The sequence below is a fragment of the Mus pahari genome, chromosome 15 (assembly GCF_900095145.1).
Source record: "Mus pahari chromosome 15, PAHARI_EIJ_v1.1, whole genome shotgun sequence".
Lineage (NCBI taxonomy): Eukaryota > Metazoa > Chordata > Mammalia > Rodentia > Muridae > Mus > Mus pahari.
The window spans coordinates 8,507,541-8,526,692 of record NC_034604.1 but is presented as its reverse complement, the minus strand read 5'-3'; the positions used below and the strand labels follow the sequence as shown (position 1 = coordinate 8,526,692).

General features: G+C 45.0%; 1 protein-coding gene across 4 annotated transcripts in view; it reads left to right on the top strand.

Annotated features, from left to right (window-relative positions):
* The window catches only part of LOC110333442 (NPC intracellular cholesterol transporter 1), a 124,248-nt gene that overhangs the window by 59,767 nt on the left and 45,329 nt on the right, over positions 1-19,152 (top strand). Inside the window, exon 1 of one of the 4 annotated variants that reach the window (XM_021215023.2) lies at positions 13,192-13,394. The exons of the other annotated variants lie outside the window; for them this stretch is intronic. Within the exon in view, the coding sequence (XP_021070682.1) occupies positions 13,338-13,394 (57 nt within the window). The 5' untranslated portion in view covers positions 13,192-13,337. Of the gene's footprint in view, positions 1-13,191; positions 13,395-19,152 lie in introns of those variants that run through there. 4 annotated transcript variants of the gene reach the window in all.

Below are 19,152 nucleotides of genomic sequence, written 5' to 3'. Positions count from 1 at the left end.
ATTTCATCCTAAAGCAAAAGAATATATCTTTTTTTCAGCACCTCACGGTACCTTCTCCAAAATTGTCCATACAATTAGCCACAAAACGGGCCTCAACAGATACAAGATTGAAATAATCCCATGCACCCTATCAGATCACCATGGACTAAGGCTGGTCTTAAATACCAACAAAAACAATGGAAAGCCCACATACACATGGAAGCTGAATAATGCTCTACTCAGTGATAACTTGGTCAAAGAAATTAGCATTTTCTTAATGTTTAACTTCAAAGAGTTTTTGCTATTTTGAAAATTTTAAAATATACTTACTGATAAAATAATTTCGCTCCTAGAAACACTGATAATCTTTTTTTAAGTAAACTGATTGTTAGACAGTGTACACAGATATATAATGTGTTTTAAATACTCTCTCACTATGTCAGGTAGTATCATATACGGGCTTTTGTTATATTTCTTAGTGTTAAATTTTTAATATTTTATGCTCTTTTTTCTATGCTTAACTCCAATGGACTATTTTGTATGCTTTGAAACAATTTAGTACTCAACCAACATTAGATATAGCATCCTCAGTCTAGTATTGGATAGTATAGTATAGTATTGGATAGTATAGTATAGTATTGGATAGTATAGTATAGTATTAGATAGTATAGTATAGTATAGTATAGTATAGTATAGTATAGTATAGTATAGTATATGGATAGTATTAAATATTCATTAATGATATTTTTTAGGTTATAAAAGGATATGAATATAAAAGTTGAACAGATTTTTTTTATGTATTATTTGGTTCTCAAAATATTCCATATTATTAACATGTTTGATGTATAAAATGCATTTAAATAGTAAAAAATTAAGGAAAAAAAAGAAAAGAAAGAAATTGCAAAAAATAATTTTATGAAACTTCTGGTTTTATTTAAATAGTTTTAGGAAGTTAAGTAGTTGATAGAAAATTTAAGGAGATGTTTTAAGTTGTTTTGCCAGAAAGATATAATAAAGTTAGAATCAAGACTAGAATAAGCCCCCTCCTTGTAGAAGAGGAAGCAAAGGTTGCACAGGTGAGAAAGGAGCAGAGTGAGCTTCCATGAGTTACAAGCACATAAATGTACTGGCAAGAAAAATAGACTTGGGACAAGTGAATGATCAAAGAAAGCATTTCATTGTAGGTTGCATCTGAGTTCCTGGATCTTGTAATCTAGGGGTGTAGCCACAGGTTTCAGTGAGCACTAGGAAAAGACAGGATTGTGAATAAAGAGTAAATAACTCTATTACGAGTATAAGAATGGAGAATGGATGCTTAGCCAATCTAGCTAAACAAGACTTCAAAAATAAGACGTAAGATAGATAATGATCTATTTCTTGGTGAATATAAATCGTTGTCAGCTAAGCATAGGGAAAACTTGCTACTGTAGACTGGCTTGCTTAAATCTTGTTAATCAATAACAGAAGAATTATTACTTTGGGGTTACATTGAACTTGTGGAGAGAAAGATAGATGAGAAATGTTTAGTTTCAAAAGAAGACTACAAGCTGGGCAGTGGTGGTGCACGCCTTTAATCCCAGCACTTGGGAGGCAGAGGCAGGTGGATTTCTGAGTATGAGGCCAGCCTGGTCTACAAAGTGAGTTCCAGGACAGCCAGGGCTANACAGAGAAACCCTGTCTNGAAAAAAAAAAAAAAAAAAAAAAAAAAAGAAGACTACATAATCAGTAATCCTGTTGTAATTTCCTTTTGTGCAATGATTTTAATCTGTTTTTGAAGAATATGTCTTAAAGAATATGTAATTTATGGCTATGAGGTAATCTTTTTCTTATGTAGAGAACTTTGTCTCAGAAGGTATAAAAAGGCTAAGAGAAAAAATAAAGGTGTTGGAGTCAACTTGTTGGAGCTTGCTCCATCAATCAAACATGTATATGTGTATATATGTATATACATATTTACATAAATGTGTATGAGTATATATATGAGTATATGGGAAGTTGGTTGGAGCCTGCTCATTGGTGATTTGTTCCATCTGTCCATAAAATGCATGTATGCATATGTATCTAAAGTCGGTTGGATCTTTGCTCTACCCACCCAATGTGTGTATGTGTGTATGTACATGTGTGAATATGTGTGTATGTGTTTCCCCCTTTTTTTCTGGCCCCAGAGAATTAAGTTCTACTCCCTCAGAAGAAGTCTTCTGAGTGACCATTCACCAACTCCACACTTTGCCCTCCTCCGTTTACCTGTGGTGTGGAGGCTGGCCTTTGCCAGGATAGTTAGTTACATCATCAGTGTCTTAAAATTGAGAGAATTGACATAATGGGAGAATCTTCATGCCGTTGTCACACACCAGCTCATGCCCTTGTGTCTACTTGTACCTCGACATATTGTAAAATACAGCAAAAGCAAAGAGGTACATGGGTCTATGTTTAGATGTGGTCTGCTGTGCCACAACTCATGTTGGGGCTTAATTTCTCAACAGAACAGCATTGGATTGCTGGGACTCTCTAGGAGATAGAGCCTATTATGAGGTGACTGGTCCATGACAACCCTCATGAAAGGTTTAGTGTTGGTCTCATGTATGGGTTGGATCTCCAAGGAGTACATTAATTTTCCAAATAAAAAGTTGTTGGGGAGAAACTGCCTTCTTCCTAGGAAGAAAGCTTCTTTTATTGTAGAAACTGCCTTCTTCCTAGGAAGAAAGCTTCTTTTATTGTAACCTCTTCACATGATATACTTACATGCATTCTCTCTGATACCACCTGCCATGTTTTGATATGACTGAAAAGCTCTCACCATAACTTCAACAGACAAGACTGCCAATCTTGGATTTTGAGCCTCCAAACAGTGACTTCCTTTCTTTATAAAACCTAGTATAGGATGGCCTCAAACTTGGATGACCTTGACTCCCTAATTCTCCTAAGATAAGTGCTGGTATTACAAGCATATACCATTGCCCTGACCCGCAGGGATAATCAGCAGAGATTAGGGCAGGGGAGAGAGAGTGGGAAGGACAAGAAAGATGAAGAATGAGAGCAAGACAATTTCCTGATCAAGCTCTGAAAAACTTTATTCTGGGATGGCAATATAAGAAAGAGGAGGCTTCAAAGGAGGTGGGAAGAGCCCGGGGGCTCTCTGAAAGTCAAGTGGCAATCTTCAGCTCCTGGAACCAATGGTCACAGTGTCCTCTCTACCCACAAATATTCTTTCTGTTATGACCACGAATGTTCTCTCAGGGATGTTTATGTAAGCTAGAAAATTTCCATAAGACCATAGCTGAGGCCATGGCTCCCGGCATACCATGATGCCCATATACCATGAATATGCTTGAACATGTCTGTGTGTTCAACAAACACTCTCAATTCTTTGAGGATCTGCCGGATGCTGTCTCCTGAATATCTCAAGGACCTCTCAGAAGGTAGCAGTTTCTTGGAGAAGAGCAGGCAGGTGACAGAACAATAGAGCCATCTTAGGTCGGAAGGCTCCACCCCAGGTGGTCTCATGCTCAGTGGCAGCAAAGTCTGAATCAGCCTGCTTCAAGGCTGGGGGAGGCTACAAAGGTCCTTTCCATCTAGGTCCAAGATGGTCAGTTTTGAAGTCACTGACCAATACAGCTGTGGCTGAAATGAGTGGTCAGGTGACATGAGGGAAAATCTTATCCAAGGTTAATTGCAAGACTTTTAAGGATTCAGAGATTGGAACAATCTGATAACAAACCATCATGTAGTGGAGGGATCATGGGAGATGGTTGCCCATACAGTATTTCATAAAGGGTGAATTTTCTTGGTAAGGGGTACAGTAGACCCTGAGAAGGGCTTAATGCAAGAGGTCATTTATTACCAGTCTCAAGAGTACATTTAGCTAATATCTTCCTTAGAATTCTATTCATCCTCTCTACTGTCCCTGAGTTGAGGATGATACAACAAAGTGTAGTCATGGATGGGTTACTCAGGTCAACATCCAGCAGTAGGTCAGCAAGACTGATGGTAAAGGGTTTATGAAAGGTCATTCTGTTCTTATCTAACAGAGGGCTGAATATTGATTCAGAGAGTCACTTGACATCCATCAGTTGGTGGCATCTCTCAATTGGGTTTCCACAGAGTGAGTGTAGAGCCATTACTGTTAGAGTTGGTTCCACCGTGAACTTGTCAGTTTCTTTTACAAGAAATTTGGCAGCTGCAATGGCTCTTAAATGGGAGATAGGGGAATCTCAAGGCTATGGCATCTGGTCTCTTTGATATGTAAGCCATTGGCCTTTTCCAGGGACACAGTCTGAGTCAGGACTCCCTTGATAATGCCCTTTCTTTCTTGGACATAAAAATGAAATGGCTTGGAGTCCTCAGGGAGAGTTAAAGCTGGGAACTGTACAGGATCTCTTTTAAGTTCTTAAAGGCATGTTCATGGTCCTCAGTCCATTCCCTAAGAGTGTTACCTCAGTCAAAGTAGAGTACAAGGGTTTGGCAATTTCAGTAAATCCAGATATCCAAAGATGATGATACCCAACAGCTCTCATTAACTCCTCAACTTAACTCTTAGTGGTTAGAGCCAGTATGTGGGCCTGGAACAAGTCTTTCCCCTTCTCTCAGTTCATATCCCAAAGCAGGTAACTTGGAGGGAGCAATCCTGGGCTTTCTTTTTGAAAACTCTGTAGCCTAACTGGGCTAGTTTCCAAAAGGCCTCTGGTGGCTCACAATTAGTTCTCGTGTTTTGTTTTGTTTGTTTTGTTTTGTTTTGTGGCCAATAGTAAATCATCCATATACTGAAGCAAGCTTATCTTACATTACTTACTAAAGAAGAGACCTAAATCCTGGTTGAATGCTTCATCAAAGATGATGGGAGAGGTTTTGACCCCTTGTAACAATCTGGTCTAGATTAGTTGTCCTGATATCCCCAGTTTAGGGTTGGCCAATTCAAATGTGAAGACAAGCTGATTTGATTTTGACAGGGGGATAGAGAAGAATGCATCTTTTAAGGGCAATATAGTATAAAGTTTATGTTCTAACAGGCTGACAAAGTGTAGGGATTTGTAACCACTGAGGGAATGGTTTCTACTCATTTGTTCACTCCCCCAATACTGGTCAATCGTCTTGAGTTCCAGGCTTTTGGACAGGCAACTAGGGAATATTCTGGACCAAATGGCAAGGAGTAAGCAGGTGCCTGATGTGAGCCTTAGCTTCTTTCTGGCCTCTGAGCAGGTGGGTATTTCTTGACTCAATGGACATAGCCCCAGATATCAGTTGTATTGTGACAGGTGACACATGTTTAGTTAAGCCAAGAGGATTGTCCTCTGTAGAGATTTCCTGGATATACAACTTCTTTCATTCCCATTCTAGGGAATGGGTTGGATTTTGGAGGAGGAACATTCCTCTCTTATTGGGCAGGTTAAAGTTAAAGCTTTAGATGGGCCTCCCAGTTGCAGCCTAAGAATATCTCCTGAACAAAATGTGGAGAAGAGACTGAAAGAAAAGCCATACAGAGACTGCCCCACCTGGAGATCCATCCCATATACAGTCACCAAACATGGATGCTGGGAAGTGCTTGCTGACAGGAACCTGATATGGCTGTCTCCTGAGAGGCTCTGCCAGAGTCTGACAAATACAGAGGCGGATGCTCTCAGCCAACCATTGGAATGAGTGCAGGGTCCCAGATGGAGGAGTTGCAGAAAGGACTGAGAGAGCTGAGGGGATTTGCAGTTCTATGGTGAGAGCAATAGTGTCAACCAGCCAGACCCCTGGGAGCTCCCAGGGACTGGGCCACCAACCAAAGAGTACACATGAAGATACCTATGGCTCCAGACTTGTATGTGACAGAGGATGGCCTTGTTGGACATAAGTGGGAGGATCGGTCCTTGGGCCTGTGGGGGTTTGATACCTCAGTGTAGGGGAGTGCAAAGGTGGGAAGGTGGGAGTGGGGGGAGCACCCTCACAAAGACAGGGGTTTAGGAGGGATGGGATAGGGGGATTCCAAAGGGGAGACATGGAAAGGGGGAAATATTTGAAATGTAAATAAAGAAAATATCCAGTAAAAGAAAGAAAGAAAGAAAGAAAGAAAGAAAGAAAGAAAGAAAGAAAGAAAGAAAGAAAGAAAGAAAGAGAAAGAAAGATGCCTCCTGAAAAGAATATTGTTGCCTGGAGCTTGTTCAAGAAGTCCTATCCCATTAAAGGGTAGGGACAATTAACAATAAAAGTCATAGTTCCTTGTCCTAAGTCAATTGTCTAGTCAATGGTTCACTTATATTCTTTAATATTCCCTGCTACCCCCATACTTCCGTTGTTTGATTGGTATGGAGTCCTAAGAATTCCCATAATACCCCTGTGTCCACCAGAAAATTTACAGGTTTGTCCCAATGGTGAAGGTTACCATAGGCTCCTGGAGGCCTGGTTGAAAGGAGCCTTGGCCTTGCTAATCCTCCATAGCTAGGGTTGGCTTGGGTTTGGGGGTCCTACATGCTCTCATCGTGGGCATTCATTCTTCCAGTGACCCATTTCTTTGTAGTAGGCACATTGGTATTTTTTGCAAAGGTTTTCTCTTTTTATCACGGGGTGCATGGGTAGAGTTGCAAGTGGATGCGGCTTGTAGTGCAGCCATGGTGGCCTGTTCCATCTTCTTTGTCAAAAGATCTTCTTTCTTGTCTCTGCTGTCTACTCCTTCTGGGCTATTTCCAATAGTTCTGACCTGTTCTTCCCTGTTGACCCATTCATCTTTGTGTCTTCCTATGTATGCCAACTGAGTACCAAAGGTAAGGTTAATAGCCTTGACATTTGCTGAGTCCTCTGGGTTACAGGGTGATCAGTGTCCAGGAGGCACTCCAGGAAAGCTGGAGGTGATTCTTCTGGCCCCCGTTTCACATCTGCTCCCTTAGATAGGTTAGGGGGTGTTAAGGCTGCCTATTTCATCCCTTCCAGAAGAGCATGGTGATACTCAAGAAGTGACCACCTACCTAAATATGTATTGTTGTCCCATTGGGGTCTCCACATCGGCAGAGCTTGGTCAATTCCCTCTTCCTTTGGTCATCAGTCTTTGAAGCTATTTTGGGAGTGTGTCAACTGCTTTCATGAGAATCCATTCCCTCTCTTCAGTAGTATGAAGTACCTACTGAAAGCTGTCTCCTGTAGGGAGGCGATTAAAAAAGATAGACTATATTAAAGAAATTAAGTCAGGGTTAGTGCTGAAAGCAGGGTTCTGGTTCTTCCTGTTTTAAAGATCCATGGTGGAGAAGGGGGCATCCAGGCAGTGGTTGTCAGCAAGTGCAGCAGGAGAGCAAAGACAGAGAGCAGACAAGTTCCAGAGTGAGGCTAGGAGTCAGGAGGGCCATATGGGACGCCCACCCATCCCTGGTGAGTGTGGAGAGGGAGGAAGACAGGAGGAGATAAGGAAGAACTAGATGATCGGGTAGGGTTGAAGTGGAGGGAGAGGCAGTGCAGGGAAGGGTTGAAACAGACTAAGGGGCAGAGTAAGGCTGTGGTGGTGGGGACTGGGGTGGCGAAGGTAGAGGTTGAGGTGAGGAAGGAGGGTAAAGATGGTTACATGGAAGGAGAAGGGATTCTTCCTCCAGTGAGTCCTGCAGAGTGCTTTTCAGAGGGGGTTCCTGGGACTCTGCTACAGACCCTCAGAGGGCCCAGCTGCCAACAAGAAGGGTTGGGCCACCTTGCCCATTACAAGACTGTACAAACCTTCATCCAGAGGCAGGTGAACTGGAAGTTGCTTCAGCCCAAGACTTACAGAGGGTGCCATTCACCATTGCCCAGGTTAGCTGAGAATCCAAAGTATCCTTGGGGGAATCGCTTAACCCCAAGTGATGGTCATTTAGATTCACAGAATGTCCTGAGGTGATAGGATAGTTGTAATCCTCCTTGACTACAGGGAGGTAAAGTTGTTAACATTTAGAACTGCCTAGAGAGCTGGTAGGTTTGCTATTCCTATTGCCCATATTTAGTCACTCCAAGGTCAATACAAACCACTTAACACAGAACATACAAACCACTTAACACAGAACATACANGCCACTTAACACAGAACATACAAACCACTTAACACAGAACATACAAGCCACTTAACACAGAACATACAAACCACTTAACACAGAACATAGGACATAAGCACAAGACATGGAGACAGTAAAAATGAAACCAAAGACAAAACAGAGAAGACACAAAACTAGACCAAGAACCGAGGTGAGCAATGCATCTTTTTGCCCCAGACAGGAGAGTCTCGAGTCTCCTCAGACCCCTCCATGTCCCAGACTGAGATCCCAACAGAACTGGATAACACAGAGTATGACCATGAGTTACCAGGGGAGGTCTCTGAAGACACTTGCTGTTTTTCTCAGCACAGCAGCTCCGCTATGATAGTCCACAAAACCAAAGGCGCGCCTCAGAGCCTTGGAATGTCTCCAGGTGTGCACCCCCTGAGGTAACTCTTCAGCCCCAGAGTCCTGGAGTGAGGAGGATCTGACTTTAGTATTTGAGTGGATGGTCTGGTTTCGCTGGGGTCTCCAAAAAATTGATAATTCCGTAGGGAAAGAATTAGACCACTACCACAATTTTTGAGCGAAATTTAAAGCTTTATTTTATTGGGGTCACTAGAGAGCTGGCCGGCAACTGCCTCTTAAATGAGGATAGGGAGAGACAGTCCTGAGATCGTTTCTTAGGGCCTTTTAAGGAGAAAAATCAAGAGTAGTTGCAAAGCAGGTTTACAGAAGCAAGACAATGGGACAGGTAGGAAGTAGAGAGAAAAAAAATCTCAAAACAAAACAAAACAAAACAAAAAACCCAACAGTCATCATCATATGGTCACTGATTAGGGAGGGTCGGGGTGGTCTCAAAAACAACTGAGGATCATGAGTTAGGGCAGGTCAGATTTCAAGAAACAGAACTTAAAAACATAAAGTCAGCTCTTACAGTGAAAGGAAATTTATTTTTAACGATACAACAAAATGGCTCCTGCCTTCAAAATAGAGTCATGGAGGTTCCTCACTAGACTGACTGACCAACAAGAGCAGGGGTTATCCTGTCTCCATCACCCAGGGCTGAGAGTACAGGTGGGCACCAATATACTTGGCTTTTTGTGTGTGTGTTCTGGGCTCAAACCCAGGTCCTCACACTTGTAAGGCAAGTGCTCTGCTGGCTAAGCCATCCCCTTACCATTCAGTCATAGGGATTTGATTAAGTACACGTCAGTAGGGAGGGGCAGCCAAGTGTGGACAGAAAGATGGCACACACTGACAACCAAGGGAGAGACCAAGGGGGACCAAGCCTAGCTGGCATTTGACTCTCCAGCCTCCACAGTTGTGAGAAATAGATTCATGATGTTGAATTCACTTAGTCTCTGCTGTTTTGTTATTGCAGACAAGAGTAAAATGTTTTTTGTTTTTGTTTTTTTAAGTGATCAAAGGTAGGGGGTGCTGAGTTCATTAGCAATGGCCCCAGGTATCATGAGATGAACTTGTTACATCTTATTATCGTAGAGGCCCAACTCTCCTTACTTCTAACGGCTGAACTTTATATTTCAAGGCAGGAGCTTGGCTAGCTTTCCACCTGTGCAGTAGTCAGGCGTACTTCATTTCCTTAGCCCACTTGAATTCATATATACTTAGGGGTTTCCAAATCAACTGGGGGCCTTGGGCTGGAGAAAGGAGTTATTGTAGGGGAAGGAAAAAAACATAGGCATCTGACTGTAATAAGATTTTATTATTGTTAGGCAGAGCATACAGGCACACAACTTTAATCCCAGTACTTGGGAGGCAGAGACAGATGAATCTGTGAGTTCAAGGCCAGCCTGATCCACACAGTTATTTCAGGGCAGGCAGAGCTAGATAGTGAAACCCCATCTTGAAAACAACAACAAAAGATTTTGTCTTAGTTTGTGTTTTACTGCTGTGAACAGACACCAAGACAAAGGCAACTCTTAGAAGGACAATATTTAGTTGGGGCTGGCTTATAGGTTCAGAGGTTCATCATCAAGGTGGTAGTGCCCAGGCAGGATTGGTGTAGGAGTTGAGAATTGTACATCTTCTTCTAAATGCAAGCAGGAAAAGACTAGCTTTCAGGCAGCTAGACGGAGTGTCTCAAAGTACACCCCCACAATAACACCCTTCCTTCAATAAAGCAACACCTATTCTTCTAATAGTGCCACTCCCTGATGGTTTGAATGTGCTTGTCCCAGGGAGTGGCGCTATTAGGAAGTATGACCTAACTGGAATAGGTGCACGTGCACACGCGTGCACGTACGTACCCTCACACAGACTCATAAACCTTTCAAAAATAATCTTTAAAAGGAGAAAGGATGACTGGAGAGATGGCTCGATGATTAAGGTTCTTGCTACTCTTCCAAAGGGTCTAGGTTTGGTTCCCAGAACCTGTGTGGTGGTTTAAAAGTGACTTTGACTCCAGTTCTAGGGGACCCAATGTCTTTTTTCTGGCCTCCATGGACACCAGACAGTCATATGAGGCATAGGCATACATGCAGGCAAAAGACTCATACACAGAAAATGAAAATTGATAAATCTTAAGCATACAGACACACACACACACACACACACATACACACGAATGAGAGTGACACAGGCTCAGATTGTTTCAAATACCATGTACCAATACGGTAGCAGCTTTTTTTTTTTTTTTTTGGTTTTTCGAGATAGGGTTTCTCTGTATAGCCCTGGCTGTCCTGGAACTCACTTTGTAGACCAGGCTGGCCTCGAACTCAGAAATCCACCTGCCTCTGCCTTCCGAGTGCTGGGATTAAAGGCGTGCACCACCACGCCCGGCTCTTCACAAAGCTTTTATAGTAAGGCTCATTTAAAAGACGTTGGTGGAAGTGTCTGGTGGAAAACTTACAGCAGAGCCAGCGAGCTCTGCTGACTCAGATGTTATCTCTTCTCTTCGTATTTTAAGCCTTTGGGCTGATAGAAGATAAAGGGTTCCATTGTACACTTCAGAAAGACTTACCTAATAGTCACAAGGATATTAAGTCAAATGCAGACGTGGTGATACACTGTTAGGGAGCCTGAGATAATTTGACTCTGGACCTGCGACTTTCTAGCTCTCTATAAACACAGAAGTTTCTTTTCTAAACTATTTATAATTCTTTGTGAGTTTCCCATCATGCACCCCAGTCCTGCTCATCTCCCCAAGTCCTCACATCTGCCTTTTGCCCTTGCAACCTCCCCTCCCCCCAAATAAAACACACACACACACACACACACACACACACACACGCACACACGCGCGCACACACAAACACCACCACCAAAATAAAGCATAGAAAACATCTTGTCCTGTAAGCTGTAGTGTGTCATAGTGTGTCCCACAGTGTATCCCTCTGTCCACACATCTTCACTTGCAAATGTTCCTTGCAGAGAGTCATTGGTCTGGTTTGAGATCTCTGGCTTTCTGCGACACCATCAATATTGGCTCCTCATCTGGACTCCTCCCTGTTTTCCTGTTGTTGCCCTGTGTCATGGAGGTCCTACAGCGTTGGATCTGCAGGACTGGCCCTTCCACGTGTCCCAACCAATCAAAGATGATACAGATTTGGGAGGGCCAGTTCAGAGCGCTGGATCTGGGCCTGGGTGGTAGCAGAGCTGGTCAGTGCACTGGCTCGTCCTTATCACCATCACCAGGATGAGCTCTCCAGTACTGCTCCAGCTAGGCTGCCCAATGCCACCGCCAGAAAGGAGGCAGGGTCAGTCCTCATGCCCTTGGGCCAGGCTCACCCACACCCACACCTATACAGCCTGTGCTGCCCAGTCAAGGCAGGTGGGCCACTCTGCCAAGTGCTGCAACCTTCCTTCCAGAGGCTGGGCCAGCTCTCCCGCTCTCACACACTCAGGGCTGGCTTGCCCGTGCCTTTTTGCCATCAGGGCCGGTTCCACTGTGTTGCCAGGCGAGGTGCAGGGACTCTCTCAAGAGCTACCGCCACTAAGGAGGCAGGGACAGCTCTCCTGCCCTCAGGACCAGCTCTCCAGAAAACATGAAAGGTTTTATTGGCCATCAGCCTTGCAGAATATTTTAAATGGGTGAAGCTTTTTTCTAAGATCTTCTGTTTACATCTCTCTTTCTTTCTTTCTTCATAAGGAAAATGATCAATAGCTTTTAGACTTTTGTAATGCAGTCCCGAGTGGAAACAGAGAGTACCAGAAGAATCTAGGCAAGTTCGGGAATAAAAGGATATCTGGGAAAGGAAACGTAGTGGTGGTGGTGTGAGAGCAAAAACCTTCTGTTTGGGACTCAATCATGTTAAAATAATTTTTACCAAGAGGAAAAAACCTCACAAGAAGAGAAAATACAGAACAGTGTAATATCGATTTCCTCATGGTGGAATTATAAGTAATTTTTTAAAAATTCTTGCTAAATATTTGTGTATTTTCTATCCATAAGCATGGGTTCACTGCTGGACGCGCCTCAGCCGGTAGGTGGTGCGGTTTTGTGCTTTCTCAAACCTACTCTGTTAGCAGTAAACAGATCCCGTATCAGAAGCGCCACCACACTGCGCTGTCAGAGCACAACAGGGTCAGGCCATCGCTCGTCACTGCCTGGGGGCTTGGCTAGAAGACGCCCCCACACCAATCCCTTTTAGGAAACTGGACTTGGGAGCAGCTGATCAGAGTACTACTTATTGGGGCCTAAAGAAACAGGGATTGAAATGTCCGAGTGATCCGAGGAACGGGTTCTTAATTAGGAAAATTGCCTCAAAATACTATGTGCTAAAAACCTTCTCGCCAAATCTCTCCAGCCCAGCAGGGAAAAAAAGGAGGGGAACAGTAGGTTAAAACGTGAAAGTTAGACGTTGTTGGAATGAGTCCAGAATACCACCATCCCAGGATGGGTTTTAAAGTACAGTTTACCAGGTGTGAAAGATGCCAGCATCGCACCAAGGGACGCGCAGGAACGACGAATCACAAAAGAGCTGGACTACTTCCCAGGGAGGTCGCCTGTCTGCGTGGCTCTGGACCGGGGGTGAGGGGGGGTGAGGGGAAGGGCGTGGGGGCGGGGAGGGTGTCCTAAAACCTGCATCTAAGGCACGCCCACAAGGGCGTGGCTACGCAGACCACCGAGAAAGGGCGGGTTCGCCGGTCGGTAGAGGGCGCTTGCAGACGTGGCTCGGCAAAGGGCTTGGCCCAGCAACGCGCTCTAAGCCGGGTCCCTGAGAGTTTAGCCCCGCCTCCGGGGAGGGCCCGAGAGGCGGCAGCGCGGACGCCGCCTCCGTCCTTCCTGCCCTGCGCACGCAGTCCGCCGTCTGCTCTTGCCCCCCTCCTTGGTTAGGCGCCGGTTCCGAAACCTCCCGCCAGTGCCGCGGCGCTCGGGTCGCGGTGCACTGCGAGCCGAACCGAGAGCTGTAGCCCCCGCGCGGCGACAGCATGGGTGCGCACCACCCGGCCCTCGGCCTACTGCTGCTGCTGCTGTGCCCTGCGCAGGTGAGCGCCTTCCGGAGACCCGGGCGGGCTGGGCGGAGCGCGGCGGGGCGGGGCGACGGCTCCGGAGACCCCCGGCGGGGGAGCTGCGGGCCTGGGGAAGTTGGTCTTCCCGTGTAGCCGTGGAGGTCGCCTTCCCCTCCTGTGTCTGTCCACCGTCACGCTGCCCTGTGTTCTGGGAGAGGATGACAGCCAGGGCCTCTATTTGGCTAGCTTTGAGCTATTCCAGCGGTGGTCACCTGATTTAGGATGTGGAATTGGAGGGACAATGGGCGCAGAGGATAGGGACTTTGCTTGTTGTTAGCCATTTTAACCAAACAAATTCGACGTGCACACGTTTACTTAGCTCTGACTGCATTACTGCTTCTTATCCCTAGACGATGGAGGTGGAGGAGAACAAAACTCGGCTACCAAATTGAAGCAGTTTTCAGTACTTTAAAGAATGTGGGTTGCCTCCTCTCGCGGTCATTTTAACGTTTCAGGAAACAGGCTCACAGATACAGTGTTTAATTGCCCCTTCCCACAACTAGCCAGGGACAGGATGACACCTGGCACAGGGTTCTGGCTTCCCTCCTCTGGCTTTTCCTTGCTGTGGCCAACTTGGGTATGGGTGTGTCACTACTGCTTATGTGTGTACAGTTTTCTCATTGGAAAGTGGGTGTGTGTTTGGGGATGCCCACGGAGGGGTACTAATTAACCCCCCTTAGTCATCAGAATGACTAAGTCAGTGGAAACTCTCTGCCCTTGTGGCCACTAACTCCCCTCTAATGGACTCTAGTTGTGACAGTGTGGTGAAATAGAAGAGAGAGAAGATGAAAGGGTTCCCCGGTCTAGGAAACTTACTCTTTGTTCTTTAAATCTCTGTGAAGTGCTCAAAAGGGCATAGTGATGCTGACCAAGGAGCCAAAGAGTACACAGACAGGTACACAGGCGAACCCAAGTGAGGAAACGCGGAGAAGACAGTTGTTGGGGGCAGGAGCGGGTTGGTTGTTGGGGGCAGGAGCGGGTTGTTTGTTTGGGGCAGGAGCAGGTTGGTTGTTTGGGGGCAGGAGCGGGTTGTTTGGGGGCAGGAGCGGGTTGGTTGTTTGGGGGCAGGAGCGGGTTGGTTGTTTGGGGGCAGGAGCGGGTTGGTTGTTTGGGGGCAGGAGCGGGTTGTACTTTCTTTTCCCTAGAGTTTTAGGTCATGGCCTAGTCAGCAGATTTCACATTATAAAGTGGCTTAAACTTATCTCTGCTTCTTTTTTACCTCAAGGTAACCTTCAAAATAGATGAGCGATGAGCTCCTCTTTCAGGGCATTTGAAGTAGACCCGAGCTGGATCTCTTGCAAATGCCTGAAACTCTTCCCACCCTCGTCTTAATTAAAACACTCCCATTGTTTGGCTCCCGGGGCAGCTGAACAGATGGGGGTGGGGTATGTGGTTTTGGATCTCACACCAGTCAGTGGCTGCCTCTGGTCCGGTTTCAGTCTGAGCACCAATAAAGTTGGTTTGGAGATTAGAGGCAGCTGTCCTTTGGAAGATCAAAAATGCATTAGGAGAGCTTTTTGGTTTTTTTACATTTTTCTTCTTACAGATGATGGTCTAGCGTTGCCACGTCCAATGCTCTGTTTTTCTCTCTTGTCTTGGCTTTTTTTGTGTGTCCGGTCTTGCTGTAGGGCCCAGGTTCTCAGTCTCACTGTATTGCCCAGGTGTGCCTTGAATTCACTGCAATCCTATTTCAGCCCCCCCCCCCCCCAAGTGCTGGAGTTACAGGTGTGAGCCACTGCATGGGCATAGACAGCTTGTTTTTAATCCCCTTGTTTGCTAGTCACCACCGTGGTGTGCAAGCCTTTAATTGGAGCCCTGCAGAGGCAGGATTGCTTAAGTTTGAGGCCAATTTGTTCTGCCTTGCAAGTTCTAAGCCAGTCAGGTCAGTAGACCCTGCCTAATAAACAACTCACTGTGTTCATCCAGGTAGTATGTGGCCGTTGGGAAAGGAGGCCTGTCTTTCCTGGCTGGCTGTCCCCCTACCTTGAGAAACTTGGAATTCGTTGATGTCAGAACTCATTAAACACTTAAGTGGCTTTTTCAGAGGTAACCTGGAATGGATTAATCTTTTGACCTAGAGGAATGGAGTGGGTTCATGTAATCTTTCCTAGCATCGCTCCACCAACGCAGTAAGATTTGATAACAGATTATCAACTGGAAAAGGAAGGTTATTTTTTTTTTCTTTTTTTGCAAGTGGGTAAAGAGTAAAGGACTTGCTGAATAGAACTTTGTATTTCTCCGAATTTATTCAATGACCCAGGACAAAGAGTCTCTCTGTTGAGAGAGGCACAGGCACCCTGTCTGGGCCAGCCTGCCTCACTCCACTGTTAGAGATGCACTGTCTGAAACGTGGCTCATCGCCTACTGGGAAGTCTGGGCTTGGCCACCAGGGACCCTCTCATCCAGTCACCTGTGGCTCTGCTCTGCACACAAGTCAGACCATTTGATATCAAAACCACACAAAATCTTGGCCAGGCTGCCAAGGTCCCATCAACTGGAGCCTTACTGGTGGCATTGTGCTGGTCCCCAGCCAGGATACCTTCCCACTCAAGTTCTTGGCTTTTGCTTAAACTTCTGCAATGGCATTTTCTGTTAACAAAAGTCTTTGAACTGAGAGGCTGGGTGTGTGTGTGTGGGGGAGGGTTTCCATCTCTTTAGACTGCAACTTCAGTTTCCCCTGTATAAAGTCAGATGAACTGGGCCTGCTTTTCAGGGTGTTTGTGAACATGTGTTTGCTTGCTTTGTAACTGAAATGCTATATTGCAGGCTCCCTGAGAGCAAGAACTATATATATATATTTTATCATCTCTGAACGTGCGAGACTCTTGGTTTGTGGCTCTTTTTAAACACTCAGTCTTCTAGCCCCAAAGTGGATCTTGAAAAGGGACTTAAAGATTAGTTATGATCAGAATGTATTTGCAGTTGATTCTGGCGATGACAGTGATTGACTGATCAGCCAGGCTTTCTTTGCCTGTGTGTGTGGTAGGGGACGTGGTGGTTATGTGTGTGTGCAGGGCAGAGGCCAAGTGTGTCTCAGTCATTCTTCCCGTTCTTTTGAGTCAGGGTCTTTCTCACCTAGTGAGCAGATTAGCTCGTCAGCAAGCCCTAGAGACCATCCTCCTGTCTCTGCCTCCTTAGCTGTGGGAATACTGCGTATACCACAGTGCCTGATTTTTGATGTTGGTGCTGGAGATCCACACTCCGGTCGTCATGCTTGTGTGGCAAGCACTAATTCACCAACTGAGCCCCCTCCTGCAGCTCCCAGCCTGTGTCTGTTATCTTAGTCTTTAAAAGTAATATGGTTTTAAAAAGTAAGTACCTTCTGTGGTTGGTGCTGCTGCCTAAAGCCACATTGGTGTCCATGGGCCAGAGTGGTGTGGCCGGTGGCCTGTTCTGCCACTGGGGACTGCTGATGGCAGAGGCCATGTAGACGGCCTTGGTCCGTGCTCCCGCTGACTATAAAGGGCAAGGAAGCTACTTCTGCAGTGGTATTAGTGACCTTAAACACAGTTGAGAAAGAGGGACATAGAGGCTACTGTGACAACCCCCACTCCACCTCCCAAAAAAGTAGCAGCCTAGACAGGAAGCCACTGAAGAGAACTCTTACACTGTGGTAAGGATGCTCCAGTGTAGCTCTCCACAGTTGATGGCTTCTGGCAGGGGTGTTGGTAAGGAACGACTTTGAGAGCTGGCTGCTGGGAGCTTGACCATGCTCCAGTGAGTAGATGGGCAACACACCCCAGATATCATGTGTCCCTTTTCTTTTCTTTTCTTTTCTTTTCTTTTCTTTTCTTTTCTTTTCTTTCCTTTCCTTTCCTTTCCTTTCCTTTCCTTTCCTTTTCTTTTCTTTTCTTTTCTTTCTTTTTTTTTTTTTGAGGGTGGGGAAGAGGAATCATAAGAATAGGAATGGACTGGAAAGTAAGCATGATTAGGGTGCATGATATGAAATTCCCAAAGAATCAATACAAATATTATGTTAGAAAAAAAATAAGTACTTATGTTTAAAAACTTTGACTCAGTGAATGAGCTTCGGGAAGGCTTTGAGAGACTCTTGACCATTTGTCCTTGATCTTTTTTACTCTCCTTTCCTTAGGTCACAGATCTAAAGTAAAGGTTCTGAGCACAGATCTAAAGTAAGGGTGTAGGATGCAGAGATCGGAAGACCCAAGGCCTTGGAAGAGCAGTGTGTTTGCTATAAAAGGCTGTGTGTGTTAGCTACTGCCTCCGTCTTGTGCGCACATAATGGTAGAAGAATGGGTGAGAACTATAATGTGGTGAGAAATGATAAACATAAGGGCAGATTGTTACATTTTTGAGCTGAGCTCTGAGGGTGAATTGTGTGCCAGGTGACCAATAGGCATCTGGGAAGATGGAGACTAGCCATAGAAATGCTTACTAGTTGAGATGAAAACACTCCTTCCCCTAATTCAGTCATTTCATGCCATATACTTATATTGAATTATCCTGTATCCTATAAGTACATAGAAATATTTATCAATAAAAGTTAAAATTTTTGTAGCAGAGCAGCAAGTGTGTTTCTAGTACAAGCCTGACGACCTGCGTTCAATCCCTGAAACCCATTGTTAAAGAAGAGACATAACTCTTAGAAGTTGTCCCCTGACTTCCATATGTGCTGCATTGCATGCTTGCACACAGCATCATCATTATCATCATCATCATCAAAATTAAATTCTAGAAAGTAATCTAGTTGCTAACAAAAACTTCTTTGCATTTATTGTAATTACGGTGAATTTCAGAATGAAACTGTCTTTGTAAAATTATTAAAATGGCAGGGATCATTTTTCTTTTTGAGTCACACTTGCTGTGTAAACAAAGCTGGCCTCCAACTGGAGCCACTCTTGCCTCAGCCTAAGAACTGGCATTGTAGGTATTATGTAGCCATGCCTACTAGCAGGCAGTGGGAACAGTCTGGATTACAGACAATTAAAGACAAAAAAGTAGCTACGTCATTTTTTGCACAGTGTCTTTTTTTGATCACATAGCTAACCTTATTTTGTCCCCCCAGAACCTCTTCAATAAAAGTGCATTTTTCCTGCTTTTAAAATGTAATGGGCCTTTTATCTGCACACTAGAAGAGAGCATTGGATCCCATGGGACTATAGTTACAGACAGTTGTGAGCCTCAATGTGGGTTCTGAGAACGGAACTCAGGACTCCTGAAAGGGCGGCCATTGCTCTTAGGCACTCGGCATTTCTCCAGCCTCAGAGTTTCTTTATCAACTGGAACATTGAAGTTGATGTTTGTCTCAAGGTCACAGGGCTAGTAAATGCCAGACCAGAAGCCTGAAGTGCTATCTTCTGATTTCTGCCCTCTATTCAGGTTCTGTTATTACTACCTGATTCCTAAAATGGGTGTCCATCAATTGTCCCATTTGGCTAGTAAGGGTTCTCACGTGACACCTGTTCCCTTCTCCCTTGTGGCTGGGTAATTGCCAGGGAGTCATTAGTCTGCTGAGCATGGCCCTCTGTAGATGCACACCATCACTCAGGTCATGGTTGTCTTTCAGAGCTATAGCTTTGGGGTGGTTCTTCTGACCCTGTGCTTGCTGAAGCTCATAAATGTCTAATAGTAACTGCTAGCGTGGCCTTGGGTGAGTTACTTACACTGTGAGGTAAGGGGCTATCTGCCAAATGAAGAGCTGGGGTGCTTGAGCCTATCTCACTCAGAAATATTTGACTTAAACACACACACACACACACACACACACACACAC